Source organism: Culicoides brevitarsis, chromosome 2 (genome assembly GCF_036172545.1).
Source record: "Culicoides brevitarsis isolate CSIRO-B50_1 chromosome 2, AGI_CSIRO_Cbre_v1, whole genome shotgun sequence".
In the NCBI taxonomy this organism is placed as follows: domain Eukaryota; kingdom Metazoa; phylum Arthropoda; class Insecta; order Diptera; family Ceratopogonidae; genus Culicoides; species Culicoides brevitarsis.
Genome location: NC_087086.1, coordinates 30,510,306 through 30,527,852, shown reverse-complemented (window position 1 = coordinate 30,527,852; position 17,547 = coordinate 30,510,306). Strand labels below are relative to the sequence as shown.

At 31.9% G+C, this 17,547-nt stretch overlaps 3 protein-coding genes and 1 non-coding gene across 7 annotated transcripts; 2 read left to right on the top strand and 2 right to left on the bottom strand.

Moving 5' to 3' along the window:
- Positions 1 to 3: 3 nt before the first annotated feature.
- Positions 4 to 1,531, bottom strand: LOC134828922 (G patch domain-containing protein 4). Its single transcript, XM_063841912.1, has 2 exons — positions 1,437 to 1,531; positions 4 to 1,379 (listed from the first exon to the last, which is right to left on the bottom strand). The coding sequence occupies exons 1-2, from the start codon at positions 1,480 to 1,482 to the stop codon at positions 4 to 6; spliced, it is 1,422 nt and encodes a 473-aa protein (XP_063697982.1). The 5' UTR covers positions 1,483 to 1,531.
- Positions 1,532 to 1,627: 96 nt separating this feature from the next.
- On the top strand, positions 1,628 to 2,684 carry LOC134831480 (uncharacterized). Its single transcript, XM_063845215.1, has 3 exons — positions 1,628 to 2,076; positions 2,139 to 2,432; positions 2,493 to 2,684. Exons 1-3 carry the CDS (start codon positions 1,834 to 1,836, stop codon positions 2,565 to 2,567), a joined length of 612 nt encoding a protein of 203 aa, XP_063701285.1. The 5' UTR covers positions 1,628 to 1,833; the 3' UTR covers positions 2,568 to 2,684.
- A 445-nt stretch (positions 2,685 to 3,129) lies between these two features.
- LOC134830406 (CLIP-associating protein) lies at positions 3,130 to 15,225 on the top strand. Of its 4 annotated transcripts, XM_063843879.1 has the most exons (21): positions 3,130 to 3,264; positions 3,874 to 4,372; positions 7,800 to 8,609; positions 8,686 to 8,802; positions 9,717 to 10,093; positions 10,152 to 10,339; positions 10,488 to 10,538; positions 10,690 to 10,824; positions 10,993 to 11,106; positions 11,282 to 11,302; positions 11,463 to 11,555; positions 11,613 to 12,718; positions 12,780 to 12,867; positions 12,930 to 13,028; positions 13,086 to 13,314; positions 13,624 to 13,793; positions 13,852 to 13,993; positions 14,054 to 14,228; positions 14,284 to 14,490; positions 14,547 to 14,671; positions 14,736 to 15,225. In XM_063843879.1, exons 2-21 carry the CDS (start codon positions 4,181 to 4,183, stop codon positions 14,788 to 14,790), a joined length of 4,494 nt encoding a protein of 1,497 aa, XP_063699949.1. In that variant the 5' UTR covers positions 3,130 to 3,264; positions 3,874 to 4,180; the 3' UTR covers positions 14,791 to 15,225. The 4 variants fall into 4 exon arrangements, with proteins under 4 accessions (XP_063699949.1, XP_063699951.1, XP_063699950.1 ...); XM_063843881.1 differs by lacking the exon at positions 10,690 to 10,824; XM_063843880.1 differs by lacking the exon at positions 11,282 to 11,302.
- Positions 5,879 to 5,960, bottom strand: Trnal-uag (transfer RNA leucine (anticodon UAG)). The gene has a single exon. It is a non-coding gene; the product is annotated as a tRNA-Leu (tRNA).
- Positions 15,226 to 17,547: the final 2,322 nt, after the last annotated feature.

Here is a 17,547-nt window from a genome sequence, read left to right as displayed (position 1 = left end):
TTATTACTTCAAAGTTTCTTCTAGCTTCTTACAAAGTTTCTTTTCCATCTTTTTTTGAGCCTTGCTGGGTTTCTTTTTGGATTTTTTCATGCTCCAGTTGTCGTCGTCGGTGTCGTTTTTGAATTTTTTGCACTTTTTCTTGTGTTCCTGCTCGAATTGCGTTGAAAAGTCTTCCGTTCTTTCGATTTTACGTTTTTTACGAAGGTGATGTTGCTCTTCGTTGATGCGTTCGATGACGTCGACCTCATTTCCATCCGATTCGGAACCTGAATCTGCCTTTATTTTGATTGGTTTCTTCGGTACTTGAGGAATTTCAGGTGTTTTGACTTCAGTTTGTTGCTTATTCTTCTTTTTCTTCTTCTTTTTCTTGCTTGTCGTGGTTTCTTGGACAATTTCTTCATTTCCTGAGTCAATCATTTCAAGAGCTTTCTCAGTAAGGTAGTCGTTGTTACCTTTTTTGCCCTTTTTCTTCTTCTTTTTTGTGATTCCCTTTGAATTTTCGCTCAATTTTTCGACTTTTGATTTTTTTATGGAGTCATCACAGATCACATCGCCATCAGAATCGACGTTTTTTTCCTCTTCCGCGGGTTTTGTGTCACTTCCGAAGACAGATTCGAAGTTTTCGATCAGTTCCAGTTCCGTTTTTCGATCTTTTTTGCTCTTTTTCTTCGATTTTTTGGAATAATTGGCGACGTTGAGGACATCAATGAGCTCATCTGGTTGCAAATTTGGATGATCATCGATGGATGAAATGTTAAAATTGGGTTTTTTCTTGTTTTTTGCATTTTGCCATTCGGGCGTCTTTAAATCCGATGGCGCAATTTCACGAAAAATGCCTTCCGAGACGGGTTTTGTGCGTTCCTGAAGTTTTGCGAGCAGCGCATCGTCTTGTTCCTTCAGCCGATTCAATTTTCCGGTTAATTTCAAGCCGTGACGTGCTCCTTTGTGCGCTGTCAAGCCTCCGCAAGCAGCAAAAAGCTCGGCATCCGATAAAGTTTTGGTCTGTTTCACTTGAATATCTTCCGTTTTTACGTGATCTTCGATTTCGGTCTCTTTTCCGACGTCAGCAAGTAAAGTTGCTGCTTTGATAAATTTCCCGCCATAAGTTTCGCGATCCTGAGTTTTTTCCTTCAATTTTTTCAGGGAATAACTTTTGTTTGTGATTTCAACTCCGTCTTCGTCTTTTTGGGAGACGGTAACTTGACCACTTTTTGATTTTGCGACGTTTAAATTTTCGCTGGCTTCGTTGTAGACGCGTTCCCACCAATTATTGCCCGTGATTTCTTCTGTCGTGCTCGCGCCGAGACCCGCGAGATTCGTTTTTCGGTGCGCTTTGATAGGCACAGTGAGTCCATTGTTGTTTTTTCCCAAACTATCTCCTGAAAAACGAAAAATTTGATGATTTCAAGTTGAAAATTACGAAAATTGGGACTTACCTTCTTTCCATCCGAACTTTTTGAGGATGTTTTCGCCGAAATTCATTGTTGAAATGCTGATTTTCTGTTCACGACTCAAAATTTCTTCAATATAAACAAACCAGCATGTTGCTTTTACAATTTTGTATGCCTCAATGTTGTTCAAAATTTTATTGCGCCTCACAAAAATCCCTCCATGGAGTGTTTAAATGTGAATTTTTGACCGTTTTCCACAAGTTTTCTTCAAAAAGTCTTGAATTTCGTTTAAAATCATCAAATTAGTTCTGAAAAGTGTCAAAAAACTTTGAAATTGAGCAAAATTTTTCAATTTTCATCAAAAATTCGACAAGAAATACCTGAAAAAGTCGATTTCCATCCAAAATCCGTCGTGTCAACATAAATTTTACGTGTTCCAAAGATGTTTTCCGCTCATAAATCCAACTTTCAGGACTACATCCTCATCCACACTGGAGTTTTGATGATCCCACACAGCTTTAATGGCATGCCCAACCAATCTGGCGTCCTGTATCTCACAAAAAACGGCAAACTCGAGTTGAATTTCGCCGTAAATCCCGAAGAAGGTCCCACGTGGAAATGTATTTTGGATCAATTTGACCAATTACGTCGAATGACGGCGAATATTTTGAGAGTTGAGACCTATGTAAGTCTTTGAACTTATAAAAAAATCAATTTTTCATTAATTTTTTATCATTTTCCAAACAGGGCATCGTCACACTCTTCAAATTTTCGGATCCCAGTCAAGCCAGATCCTTGTACGAGGTAGTCGAAGTGCTCCAAGCTGATGTCAAAGTTGTTTACAAGAACGAAATTTGTGCTCAAATCGACTTTGAATTGTTTGAAATGAAAACTTACAAGGAAAATGGCGAAGATTTGAAGGAAAATCGGAGTCCCGTGGAAGTTCCGGCAGTTCCTGGCTTAATTAAGATTAAGAAAAGTAAAGTTAAGAGGCAATCATCGCTCAAGAATTCGTTCAAAACGATTGTTAATGCTGCTAAAGTGAGATTTTTAAAGATTTTTTGAAATTTTGAAGCTAATTTTAATTATTTTTGGTTCCAGCGTATGAAAGAAATTCCTAAAATAGCTAAAATTCCATCCACTGAGGAAGAAGAGACCTCTCCATTGTTGATTTAAAGTTGATTTTTTTGTTTTTCTATTATTGATCTCTTAATTTTGTGTAAATATTTTCAAATTATTGGCTTGGAAAGCATTTTTCTTTACTAAATATACGTCAAAAAATGTAAATTTCCTTAAAAATGTTCAAAATTTTGCATTTTTTAGTTTTTTTCAACGTCTTTTTAGGGGTCTTAAATTCAAAATTCCCTCAAAATGAGACTTTTCATATACACAAGTATCAAAATTCAACCTATAACAGCCAACAAAACTTGAAAATTCTTGAAAATGTTCAAAATGCTGCTATTTCAGGTCCTTTCAACGTCTTTTTTGGGGTCCTAAATTCAAAATTCCCTCAAAACGAGCATTTCTATAGACACAGGATCCAAAAATTAACCAATCACAGCCAACAACACTGAAATCCAGCTCTCCCATTGGTTGATCGAACAAACCTCTGTACGCCGGTACCATCCACGGACCATCCAAATCGCTTAAAGGGGGTTCCAGACTCCGTCAACGTCATTCCTGGACATTCCCGTACAGCTGCACGACCCGATACGACACCGTACAGAAGTGTCATAAAAAAAATTATCGTAAACAACACGAAAAAATGGCAAAATCCGCGATTTTATGAGAAAATCAGTGTTAAATTGGAACAAAACAACAGAAAAATTGTCGAAAATCCTTGACCAAGTGCTGCTCCATCGACGGCGTGTGTGTAAGTGCCCCAAATGCATCAAAAAACTGCCAAAAACCCGATTTTTCCATTTACTCGCAAATGGCGTACGACTGAATGGGCTTGTCAAAAAATTTTCCTCTCCAAAAATCGGGTGTCGCGTAAAAATCTCCTCAATTCACGGCAAAACCGACATTTTTCGCGAGTTTTTGTCACGTCGCGTGCTCCGAAAACCACTCGAGACGCTTCTTGCCACGAAATTCGTCGTCGTCGTTCGATTTAATGATGCTTGAAATGCAAAAAAAAGTGATGTCATTTTATATCATTTGGCGAATTGTGTCGTCGTCAGTGCTCGCTTATTATTTATACGACAAAAAAAATTTAGAGGCCGTCGTTGAATGTTTTGTTATTAGCGAAAAAAATTAAAATTTCATTAGCTGGCGACGAAAAAATTCACTTAAGCGACTTTTCTTGTTTTTTTTTTTTGTTTTTGCGGAATGAATGCAATTTGTGCGTGCAGTGTCAAAGTCTCTTCTGCTTGCCGTTGTGCCATTCGGTGGTCCAAAAATAACTTTAACACCGCACGAACGTCAGCGACACTCGAAATGTCTCTTAAATAATCTTTTCTTCTTGTGTTTTTTTTCCTTCCAGGTGAATTACGTGCAAAATTGGATTACGAATTGACATCACAAAAAATAATAATTCACAAGTGAATGGAACAAAACGCAATAAAAAACATAAAATTAGTGAAAATTATGGAAAATGCGATAAAAATTAATTACTGAAGATATTAAAAAAAAAATTCAAAAGAATCTCACGTTTATTTTTTTGTAAATAATAATTTTTAAGGAAATTTTAAAGAAAATCAGTGTAAAAAAAATAATTAAAAGACAAAAAGTCGATAAAAAAATAAGAAAAATAATTAAAAATACAGAAAAAAATAAAATAAACACAAAAAATGGCATATCACAAGCCAATTGATCTAGATGGGTTCATTGAGCTCATGGGAAAGACTGATATGCGTGTCAGAGCGCAGCTAGCAGATGACTTGGTAGCATATTTGCAGGATGGAGACAACTCCATAGAGTGCCTGGATCTTGGATCGCTCATCGATGGATTGGTACTTTGGATGAATGGCAGTCATTTTAAAGTGAGTACATGTGAAAAATGTGTCGAAATGCGAGCCGGCAGTGATGATTCAGTGAAATTTTTAAAAAATTAAACGAAAAAAGTGATTTTTTTGACATGAGAGACGAGAAATTGGGAAGTTTTAAGTGGATTTTTGGTCTAAAAGAGATTTTTGAAGGCAATTTTAAGGTATAAAAGTTCTCAAAAAAGGTCAATTCGCTCAAAAAATCTTCGAAAAAATAATTTTTTAGTGTCAATGAAGTGTTAAAAGCTTCAAGTGAAGGTCATAAAAGCCTTTCGGCGTCTTTAAGTTGAATAAAAAAGTTCTAAAAGTGACTAAAAATGATGAAATTCAAGCCGAAACGAGCCTTTTAGAGCTTTGGATCGTCGATTTAAGCATTTATAATCGATTAAAATGACTTAAATTGATACTTTAGGGAGATTTTGAAGTCTTAAATGTAAAATTAGAAGAATCAAAGAGTTGCAAATGAGATTTTCTGAAGATTTTTAGTCATTTCTTCATATTTTAAAGGTCAAAACAACCATTTTTATCGTTTTGACAATCATTCGGGAATTAATTATAGACTTTTTGACGCTGGTAACTTTAATAGAAACTTAAATTTTAAAGTTAAATTCAATTTTTACCGAGTCTGACCCCCAATATATCAATTTAAGGCTCAATTTAAGTACTTGGTGCTTTAAGAATGACTCCTAAAAGTGCTTTTATGACATTTTTAGTCAATTATGAACTTCAAAGCTCGAAAAATGATCCATTCAGATGCTTCGTAGAACAAATTTCGACATTTTTATCATTTTTTAATGCCTTTTATCCATGCAAAGTCATCAAAAGATCCTTGAACTTCAAAAATAATGCTTTATTTTGATGATATGAGACACTAATTAGCCTCAAAAATGCTAATTTTCTACCTTTACAGCATTTTAACATCATTTTGACTCTCAAAAGTACTCCAAATAACAAATATTCATGCTACAACCACTTAAAACCCATCATAAAGTTGACCTTTCATCCAATTAGCGCAGTCGTTCATGACCTTCATCCCCTCCCATCACACTTTTTGACTGAAATTCAGTACAAAACAACTCGTATCCGGCGCCTTTTGTCTGTTTTTGTTCATAATCAGATAGAAATTCCTCGTTTTCTTATCAAAACAATCGACAATCGACCGATAATGACAACAATAACGTTGAAAAATGTGACAATTCCTCATAATCTCTTTCGATTTTGTCGTTAAAAATACTTTTGATGACGTCTTTTTGCACGAACGGCACAAAAAATCAACACAAACCTCAATAATTGCTAATCTTTCAACAACTGTTCTCATCATTTATCATCACCTGAGTTTTGTGTCACCGCACGGGATCGACGTCAATATTTTTGTTACTAATTTGGTTTGTTTACAAAAGTCAAATAAATATTTTTCATCTAAAATTTGAAAGGAAAAAAAAATAAATTAGAAAAAAAATGAAAAATAATTAAAATTTTAATGAAAAAAAAAAATTTTTTTACTGACAGCGGTGGGATTCGAACCCACGTCAATTTCTTGACTGGTGCCTAAAACCAGCGCCTTAGACCACTCGGCCACGCTGCCTGTGTGCGTTCGTTCTACCAAACGTTCTACTTATACCACATGATCGATTTTGTGTTGTTGTTCTACGCATCACGTACGCGCCGCTGTACGACTTTTATGGGAAACGTACCTAAAATTAGACAAAAATTATTCAGAAGACACTTCCTGAGTTTGAAAATAAATAAAAATGATCGAAAAATTACTTCATGCATATAATTTTCTATTATTATGACGAACGTTTATCGGTAATGAGCATCCTACCGTGATGAATGTGCAAGCAACACACCTCTCATTTGTCGATCTCTTGCGCCGCTGAACGAAAAAAAAATTTTTTTTTGATTATTTAACAAAAACAATCAGTTTACGTTAGTTTCGATCGAGAAAATCCACGATAAACTACTTTTACGTCGTGTGGAAGGTCAGAATTGACTGTTATGTCATCAAAATAGAAGCCCACACGCGAGTTGTTTTTATTAAATTAGCGAGATTATCAACAGTAGCGAGGGTATTGTCAGCTAAAAAGTGAGTTTTGATGCAAATTTTGACTTTCTTTGTGAGAACAGATTCTTTCGTGATGTCATAACGGACCGTTTTCAAGTTCAAACGAGACTTTGTGTTGTAACTTACATTGGGTACAGTCATAAATTACGGCAAATATGGATTTTTAAGTCGGGCTGTAGGTGTCAGAACGTTACAAAAGTGTTAAAATGTTGTTGATTCGTCACTCTTTGGTCTCAGGTTGCTCCAAATAATTTTTTTCTTTTTTTTTCTTTTGTTCGATTTTGAAAAATAGAAAAAATCTAATGGGATTGAAAATATTAAAAATTTATAATAAATTACTCTTTTTAGAATTTTTTATTAATTTTTCTAAAATTTTTTTCCAAAAAAAAATTTATTTTGTTGAAATTTAAAATTTTAAATCCGCTTTTTAGTTTTTTTTTTTTTGAATTTTTAAATTTTTATTTTTAAAATTTTTTCTTTAAATTTTTTTTTTCTTAATTTTTCAAACTTTTTAATTTTTTTTTCAAAGTATTTTATTTAGAATTTTCATGATAATTTTTTAAAAAAATATTTCAATTTTTTTCAAAAATTTTTTTTATTTAAAAATAAATTAAAATTTTAAAATAAAAAAATAAAAATTTTTTAAATTGTTTATTAATTTTAAGTAATTTTTCAGAATTTTTTTAAAATTAATTTTTATTAGGATTTTCATTTTATTAAAAAAAATTTTTTAAATTTAAAAAAAAAAATTGAAAAAATTTTTAATTAATTTTTTAAATTTATAGATCCAATTTTTTTCAAAAAAGATTTTCCGATAATTAAAAAAAATTTTTTAAATTTTTTTAAAAGTTTAAAAAATGAAAATTAAATTAAAATTAAAAAAAAATATTTAAATGATAAAAATTTTGAATTTAATTGATTTTTTACTAACTTTAATTTATTTAATTTAATTTTTTAATTAATTTTAATTTTTCGATTTTTTTACATTTTAAATTTCAAATTACATTTTAATTTTTAGAAAATAAAAAAAATTTTAAAAAAAATAATTTTTTAAACAAAAGATCTGAAATCAAAAATTTTTTGATTATTAAATTTTGAAAAAATTAAAAAAAAATTAATTAAGAAAAAATCAAAGAAAATGCTTTAAAAATAACAAAATCAAAAAATTGTTAAAATTTTTCATTTTTATAATTTTTTAAAATTTTTTTTGCCCCCAATTCAGAAAAAAAATTTGGAACAAAAAATTTTAAAAAATTTGTAACGCCCTCATATGAAACGAAAAAATATTTTTTTAATCAAATCTGTATCAAATTTCAGTCAAGCATAACAAAAACTCACATTTTTTCCTCACAATTTCAGATCGCACAGCGAGCCCTTGAGTCATACATCGAGATAATCGGTCGACTGGAGCACGATTTCATCGCGTACGTCTCAACAGTACTCCCGCACGTGATCGACCGCCTGGGCGACAACAAAGACACAGTGCGCGAAAAGGCGCAAGCTCTCCTCCAAAAGTTGCTGGAATGCAAGGTGCTGACTCCGCAAACGCTCGTCGATAAGCTCTCCGTGAATTGCTTCAAACACAAAAACGCCAAAGTGCGCGAAGAGTTCCTCACCACGATCGTGAGCACTTTGAACGAGTACGGAACCCAATCGCTCGTCGTCAAAGCTTATATTCCGCCAATCGTCCTGCTTCTGGGGGATCCGCATGTGTCGGTGCGCGAATGTGCGCTGCAAACCTTGGTGGATATCTACAAACACGTCGGCGACAAATTGCGAGCAGATTTGAAGAAACGTGATGTGCCGCCCGCCAAAATGGCAACGTTAGAGCAGAAATTCGACGAGGCACGAAATGACGGCTTGTTACTCCCGTCAGCTTTTACCGCAAACACTTTTGGCTCGGATGACGTCGATAACGCGACAATGCCGCGTCCCACGAAACTCGTGAAGCGAACGGTGTCGGCGACTCCGCGGAAATTCGGAGGCGGTGGCGATGCGACGCCCAGCAATTTGGAAGCGGGCGCTGTGTCGGCGGAAATTTTCGAGGCATCCTTCGAACAAGTACCTGTAATAAATATTTTCACGCAACGTGACATGGACGACCAAATGAAGCAAATTAACACAATTGTCGGCGATAAGACGCAGCATTGGGAGAAACGTGTCGAAGCGGTAAGCATAACGTGACTTGATGCCATTTGAAAGAAAAAAGTCGATAAAGTAGAGTTTTTTTTTTGTCTATTTGTAGCTCAAGAAACTACGAACGATGTTGATGATGAACGTTCAAACGAATCCAAATTTTCCGCAGCAACTAAAAGATTTGTCAATTTCATTCCTCGACATCTTGAAAGAGTTGCGATCTCAGGTAAAATTAATATTTTTTGTTATTTTTATGGTTTCAACTTTGAAATTTTGATGTTTTTGTCTTATTTTCATCAAAATTTACAGAAAATTTTCGATTTTTGATAAAATTTAATGAAACCAAGACACGAAAATGCAAATTTTAGAAAAATATCTTCAATTAGGGACCAAAAAAATGAATTTTTTGGAGGAACTTAAGAATCTTAAGTCGTGTTAAGTTAATGAAACGTTAAATTTTGCACTGAAATTTGTTCAAAATATTACAAAAAGATGTTTAAATCTCGAATTTTTTAAAGTTATGAATAAATTTCAGTTAAAAATTTAATTTTTCAATGACTTAACACGACTTAAGATTCTTACGTTCATTCAAAAATATTAGAAAGTTGGTCCCTTAAGACAATATTGTTTTAAAATTTTAACTTTTTTGCCTTGATTTCGTTTAATTTTACAAAAATCGATAAATTTCTGTAAATTTCATACAAAGTCAAGACAAAAATATAAAAATTTCATGATTTATAAAAAAAAACAAACTTAAGATCCTTAAGTTCAAATGAAAAAATTTCACGTTCAGTCGATAAAGCAAATATTTTTAATTTTTTATGCTACTTTGTAATTTTTTAAATTAAAAATGTAAACTTTTTCCATTTTTTCATATTTTTGTTAATTTATTCCCTGATTTTTTTGTTAAAATCGTACAAAAATTATAAAAAAAAATTTTAAACAAGTAAAAAAAATTTTTTTTAATAATTTTATTATTTTGATATAAAAAATTTTCAATTTCATCATATTTTTAAATAAATTAAATATTTAACTTTTAAAATTAAACCAGAGAAAAAAGTTTAAAATAAATTTTAAACCAACCTTGCCTTTAAAAATCATTAAAATTTAACATTTTCTTGCATTTTTTTGTCATTTTAGGTAATTCGTGAAGCGTGCATCACCCTTGCGTACATGAGCAAAGTACTGAAGAACAAACTTGACCAGTTTTGCATTTACATTTTGCAAGAACTCATTAACTTGATACAAAATTCCGCGAAAATTATCAGCAGTGCCGGCTTGATTTCCCTCGAATACATCATTCGCTATACACACGCACCCAAATTAGTGCCGATTGTCACGCAAAATCTCATGCAATCCAAGTCGAAAGACATCCGTTCGGCATTGTCGAAAATTTTAATTCTACTTTTTGAGGAGTGGCCGACGCGAGCTCTCGAGAAAAATCAAACGATATTACGGGATGCACTCAAAAAGGGAATTGCGGATGCCGATAGTGATGCCAGGAGATACAGTAGAATGTAATTTTATCAATTTTTATAAAAATTTTTGATTTTAAAATTTTTTTTTAAATTTTAGTGCATTTTGGGGCTTTCGACGACACTTCCCAGATTTGGCAGATCAGCTTTTTGGCAACTTGGATCCATCGACACAGCGAAGCGTGGACAAAGAACGCGACGGAGGCGGAAGTTCAGGTGCAGTTTCGATGAGTGCTAGTCTCCGCGGGAGCAATACAAGTCTTAATTCTATGCCTGGTGGTGTTTTAAGTATGTGATTCGTCTCTAAATGTCGGTTACGGGCTTAATTTTTTTTGATTGGATGCTTTTTGAATTTTTTTTCATGAAATTTTTGCATAAGCCTGATTTTTTGAATTTTTTTTCAAACTCAAATTAACTTTTGCAATTAAAACTTTAGAACGCAGAACCTCAAGTGGATTAAGAAGTCCCGCAGCGACTCAACCCTCAGGTAATTCACCCAAAAAATCATCAATAGACTAGATTTCATCCCATTTTTCATCATTTTTCTCAATATGCAAAACAATTCTGACTCTAATTTTTTCTTTAACGCTGCTTTGGATGGTAATTTTTTACAAAAAAATATTTTTTTGACTCAAAAGTCGCTCCCGCTTCTACAAGTACAAGCACGGAAAATCTCGCTGGCCGATTTTCTCGTATCCCAACGCTCCCCCGAAATTATAACAGATTCCGTAGTGGCATTCCCGTAATGCATCGTGACTCAAGTAACATAAGAGGTGGATGATACTAACAAATTTCATGTTTTTTCTCATTTAACTCATTGTTTGTCCATTCATTACTAACTAAATGTTCATTAACAATTTTCATCATTTTTTTTTAGACCTTTTTTTACAAAATTTTTCATTATTTGTCGTGCTTTTGTTTATTTATTTTTTGAATTGTAGCTGGATTTCGTAGTGTTTCGGCTGTTGATACTGCGGCTGCACAGAGAGCGCGCGCTAGAGCTCAATATTCCAATATGTCTCGATTGAAAGTCAGTTCAGGAGCTGCTTCGTTACGTAAGTTGAGCTTTATTTTTGGCATTTTTTGACTTTTTTGAGCATGACGACATGACTAACGAAATTTTTTGAAGTAATTTTTTTGATGAATCTAACAAATGTGTGTCTTTTTTGTGTTTTTCTTTTGTAATAACTTGAATTTCATTGCATCCGCATGTTTTGTGGTGTCTAATAGAGGGCCAATATGCACAACAAGGTAATGTTTTGAGGTTTTTTGAGGATTTTTTTGGTTCATTTCTCTAAAATTTAAAGAAATTTTTTAAAAAATTAATAAAAATGAGCCAAAAAATCCAGATTTGTTGAAAATTGTTCAAAAAAATTAACGTTAATGATGATTTTAATCAAATTTTTAACAGCACGCGCCAAGAAACTTGCAGCTTCATCGGCAACTCCCACACAGGCATCACCTGAAAGGCAAGTTCGAACAAGTCGAGTGTCACAATCGCAACGTAAGTCAATTTTATTTTAAAAAAAACTCAATTTTTAATAAAATTTTCGATTTTTAGCGACTTCTCGTAGCACATCGCCATCATCCCGTCTCCACTCCGTACATTCTGTATACTCCGCTTACCGTCAAACCGGTGCCATTCCCAAAAAGACATCCGGTATCCCGCGATCTCTCGCCAATTCACGTGAAACTAGTCCGACACGCAACTACGGATCGCTCCGACGTAACGTTTATGGCACCGGCGCCACGCCCCAGCGTCGTAACGAGCGACCTCCCATGAATCCGGGACGTCCTGTGCTCGCCCAAAAGATGTTGCAAGCAAGTCGGGAGGCGGAAAATGCTTTAGCTGACGCTTTGTCGCCGCAAGACGAACACGACATGTCGAGCGATTTCTCCCGTTTGGGCATCCATCGGAAACAATCGCGTGACGAAAGCGACGAAAGTGAGGCTTCTTCGGTTTGCAGTGAACGCAGCTTCGATTCGTATCGCAGAGGAGGCGAACCTTATTCGTGGAATGGATCGCGATCGCGTTTGGATAGCTCGCGTGTCGTTATCGAGGATATCGAAGTGATTATCCAGTATTGCGCGTCGAGTCATTGGTCTGAGCGGAAAGATGGGCTCATCAGTCTCACGGATTATTTGTCGCAAGGACAGATCCTGAATTCGCAGCAACTTCAATGCATCCTCGATTTGTTCCGGAAAATGTTTATGGATCCTCATGTCAAGGTCTATGCGTTATTTTTGGATACGGTGAACGAATTAATTTTGGCGCATTCGCAAGATTTGCACGATTGGCTCTTTATTTTGCTGACACGACTTTTCAACAAGCTCGGAACGGACTTGCTAGCTTCAATGCTGAGTAAAATTTGGAAAACGCTCCAATTGGTGTACGAATATTTCCCGGCGGACCTTCAAATGTCGTGCGTTTTTCGAATTTTAGCGGATAACGTGCAAACGCCAAATGTCAAGACGAAACATGCAACTGTCAAATTCCTCTCAGACCTCGCACAAAAGTATTGCAAGCCCGAGCAGTTTGTGAGTTCGCCGCCAGCTGACAAGGCTATGGTTAAAATCATTCAGTACGCCATCGATCCGAAGAGCATGGAGCTAAGAGGCACCGCAAGACTTTGTATTGTGCATCTTTACAATTGTAACACGGCGGCAGTGAGTTTTTTTTCATGAAAAAATTAAATTTTTGTGATTTTTTAATATTTTTTGCTTTTAGATGACGATCCTTTTGAGCGGATTGCCCAAACAATCACAAGACACAGCGAAAAATATTATCTCGTCGTCAATTCGTAGAAGTACTTCAGGTAAATTTCCTTTAAAATTTATTAAAAATCGATTTTTTATCAATTTTTTTTATCGTTTTCAGGAACAAACAGTCCCTCGTCACCATTATCGTGCTCAAGTCCGAAGCCAGTTTTGAGTCCATCGAGCATCAGTGGACCGTTTTCTCTCAAAAATCATCCTAGTAAGCTACTTTTTCGCTTGGTTTCAAGCATTTTTTTGATATTTTTATTAATTTTAGGTCCTCGATCATCTCGTCAGACGTCTGTCGAAGCAGATTCCATCAACACGGAAGAAGTTTACAAGCATCTTCGTAAGACAACTGCTGAAATTCAGAATTACAGTTTCGAAAATAAGTTGGATCGTGATGCGAATAGCAAAGATTCCGGCATTAGTCAGATGGGCGATCATGGGCATAATGAAAATAATTTGTTTTCGTTGCCGACGAATGGTTATAATGGGCATTTCGGGTAAGATTTTATTTTTTTTAACAAAAATTTAAAATATTTTAAGAAAAACTCAAATTTGTAAACAAAAGTTCAAATTTTTAAAGAAAAAATTATAATTTATTAACAAAAATTTATTTTTTCTTACGAAAACTTAAAATTTTTTAACAAAAATTTAAAATTTCTTAACAAAAATTCAAATTTTTTCGTCAAAAATTTAAAATTTTTTTAACAAAAATCAAAATTTTTCAACAAAAATTAATTTTTTTTAACCAAAATTCATTTTTTTTTAACAAAAATTCAAAATTTCTTAACAAAAATTAATTTTTGTAGACTTGACACTGGCGACTCCTGCAATGGATCAAAAACGCAGTCAGCAACGACAACAGAGTCAAATACGCCGGAAAACACTGTTCGTATGGATGGCATGGACGGCACTCGACAACAGCCAAAGAAACATAACTTTACTATTGGTGACAATGGAGAATTGGTTTTAACTGACAGTAAGATTTTTATCAATTTTTTATGGAATTTCAACTAAAATTTTTTTTTTTTTCACAGAAAATCTCAAAGAAAGTGAAATCGTGAAGACGGCCATTACGTTAAAAGTTGAAGACGATGCTGAATTTATCGTTCAATCTCTCTCAAATCTGGCTGTGTGCATTAAATACGGAAATGGTGAAGTGCCGTCAAAGAATTTTAAGTAAGAAATGATTTGAATTTTCACTCATGACGTGATTTTATAATTTTTTATTCATTTCAGAGCGCTTTTAAAAATGATTTTAAGTTTAATTGAGTCAAACAATTCCCTTATTGTGATTGCTGCCCTACAAACGCTCAGTAAAATATTACGCAGTACTGAAATGCAGCAAAGCTGGTCAAACTTTTTAGAGTTAATTGTCTTAAAATATATCGATAACTATAAGACGAGCAAGGAGGTGAGTCGTTTTAAGCTTGAAATTTGAAAAAATATTAAAGAAAAAATTTTTTTAGGTCCAACGCGAGATTGATTTGATGATTCCACGATTGGCGCGCGTCTTACCACTCGAACCAACAGTCGCCATTTTAAATCCCGTCATCGCTACAGGCGAATATCCCTGCAATTTGTGTGCATTGAAGCTTTTAACGGAAATCGTCGACACCCAAGGGCAAGATATGAACGAAGGGCAGTTGGATTTATTGATGCCAAATATCGCAAGAGTACGAATTTTCATGATTTTTCAAGAATTTTTATTAAAAATTGATTAAATTTTTAGTTAACCGAGGATCAGCAGTCAATGGTGCGCAAAGCAGCCGTTTTTTGTATTGTCAAGTTGTATGTTAAGATGGGCGAGGACAAAGTCAAGCCGAAGCTTCAGCTATTGAACTCTAGCAAAATAAGGTAAAAGTCTTAAAATCTCTAAAAATTTCAAAAAATTAAGTTTTAACATTTTTTTTAACTTTAGATTGTTGAACGTGTACATCCAGAAAGCGCTAAGTGGGACAAAATCGACATCATGATCGACTCCTAAGTGATTACTTTCGAAGGGACGGCGGCGATTTGCGAAAAAAATGCGAAAAATAAAGCTTAGTAAGAAAATTCATGTCATTCCCGAGTGATATTTTTTCCTCCAAAAAAAATTTTTTTTTCTATTTTGGGCCCAAATTTTTTTTTTACATACACAAAGAGAAAATGTAAAGAGCAATGAAAGACAAACAAACAAAAAAAATAATAATAAATATCACTAACTACCTATTTTTGGTCCACAAAAAATTGTAACAAAAAAAAATTAAAAAAAAAAACAAAAAATAAGTCATTACTGTTAATTCATATTGCACTAAAAAAAACTTTTTTTTAAATATTATGATGATTATTCGTCTTTGTTAAATCGTTTCATAAGAATAAGTCGATGTTTCGTTACGTTTACGTGGTAAATCTCAACTTTTTTTTTTAACTTCAACCCAGTTATTTAATATTCTTTGCTATTGTATTAGAGAGAATCAAAAATTTAAACAAATTCTAGAATGTAAGATTATGTAACAGTAATTTGTAAGGCTGTAATGTAACATAAAAACAAAACAAAAAATAATTATTAATAAAAATAATGATGTTTTAATGCGTGTGGAATAATTTTTTAATACAAAAAAAAATATTTTAATTATTTAAAATTATTAAATTTAAAAATTATTTGAAATTTCAATTAATAAAATATTTTTAAATAATTAAAAATTAAAGAAATTAATAAAAATTATTTTTATTATTTCGAAATAATTCAAAAATATTTTTTAATTTTTTAAATTAAATAAATTATCAAACATTTAAAATTTTTAATTAATTAAGTTTAACAATTATTTGAAAAAATTAAAAAATAAATTAATTAAAAATAATTTTAATCATTTAAATTTATTAAAAATAATTTTTAAATAAATAAAATTAATATTTTTTTTAAATAAATTTCATTGACTCTTCAAATTATTTTAATATAAATATTTAAAATATTTTAAAATAATAAATTACCTTTTTTTATTTTTTTTTTTAATTTAATAAAATTTTTAAATATTTTTGATAAATTAATTTTTTTATTAATATTAATATTAATAAATTAATTTTTATTTTTTTTTATAATTTAAAAATAATTAAAAAATATTAATTTTGTATTAAAAAATAATTCCCATGCTACACCTTTATTAGATTATAAAAAATAAGCTGAGCTGTTACAAACTGCTTTAAAAAATATTAAATTACGTTTTTACTTGGCGCGTACTTTGCTTTCTTTTAAAACTTTCTTAAAATTATAACTTCGTTAAAATTTGTTTGACGAACCACGTTCTTAACTCATTGTTGCTTTTAGTGTCTTTTCGGTATAAAAAACTATATAAATAAATATATAAATCAACCTGTTTCATTGTTAAAAGTAATAATTTAAAAATATAAATAAATTAAAGTTAAGAAATATTTTTTTGTAACATTCTAGAAGACATAAAAAGACTTTACAAGCTTCTTAGAGAAAATTTTCTTTTTTTGTAGAATGTGGTTGCGCATAAAATGTGACAGAAACAAAACAAAAAAAAAACTGATGAAGAGAAGAAACTAATGCATTTTAAATAATTATTATCTAAAAAAAATATTTATCCATGGTCATTATTAATATTATTATATTAGTAAAAAAAACAAAAAAAAATCTGAAATGGAGAAAAAAAAAATAATAAAAAAACAGAATGTGACTATAACAGTACTAAACTATTTATTAATTAATTCTTACTATTATCATTACATTAAATTATATACTAGCACAGACACAACACATTTAGAGAGCAGGAGATACAAAAAAAAAATAAACAAATAAAAAAAAGTGAAAAGTGTACATTTCTAATTATTATTAAAAATAAACAGAACAAAAATTAATATAAAAAAATATTGTGTTTTAATAATTATTTTTCAGAGGTTTAAAAAAAATAATTATTATTTAAAATTTAAAATAATTTTATTAAAAATGTTTTTTTAGTTCAAATAATTTTTTTAATAATAAAAAATAAACACAAAAAAATTTATTTTTTAGTAAAATATTTTTTAAAAATTATTTAAACTAAATTTTTTTTTCAGATATTCAGATTTTTTATTTTTAATTATTTTTACCGTATTTCGAAGAAAAAAAAAATGCGGTATTAAACTCGACTTGTCGTGTGTGTGTGTGTGTGTGTGTGTGTCAGTAACACTGTGCCCCAAAATTTTTATTAGTAGGTACGTGAGCCAATAAATAACAATACAATAATGTTTTATTTTTTCGACTTAATTTACATAAGTTGACTATACTTAAGTTACATACATAATATTATAAACTTTTAGAGGAACTCTACAATGGCACAGATTTGAACAGTAAAGGATATCACAATAAATAGACTACTTAGTGAGCCCTTATAATAAGAGAATTTTGGCTGAAATTTTTTTGATCAATTTTTTTTTCGCTAACATCTTTAAATGGCTCCTGTACATCGAAAACGCAAAATTTAGAAAAAGTCTAAAACAAAAGTTGTTTCTAATGCCAAAACCTTCAATTTGAGCTGGAGAACCGTGATCTACAAAAGTTGAAAAAATTTTGAAAAATCGGTATGTGAGCCCTCATAATAAGAGGATTTTTTTTTATCAATTTTTTTGCTAACATCTTTAAATGGCTCCTGTACATTGGAAACGCAAAATTTAGAAAAAGTCCAAAACAAAAGTTGTTTCTAATGCCAAAACCTTCAATTTGAGCTGGAGAACCGTGATCTACAAAAGTT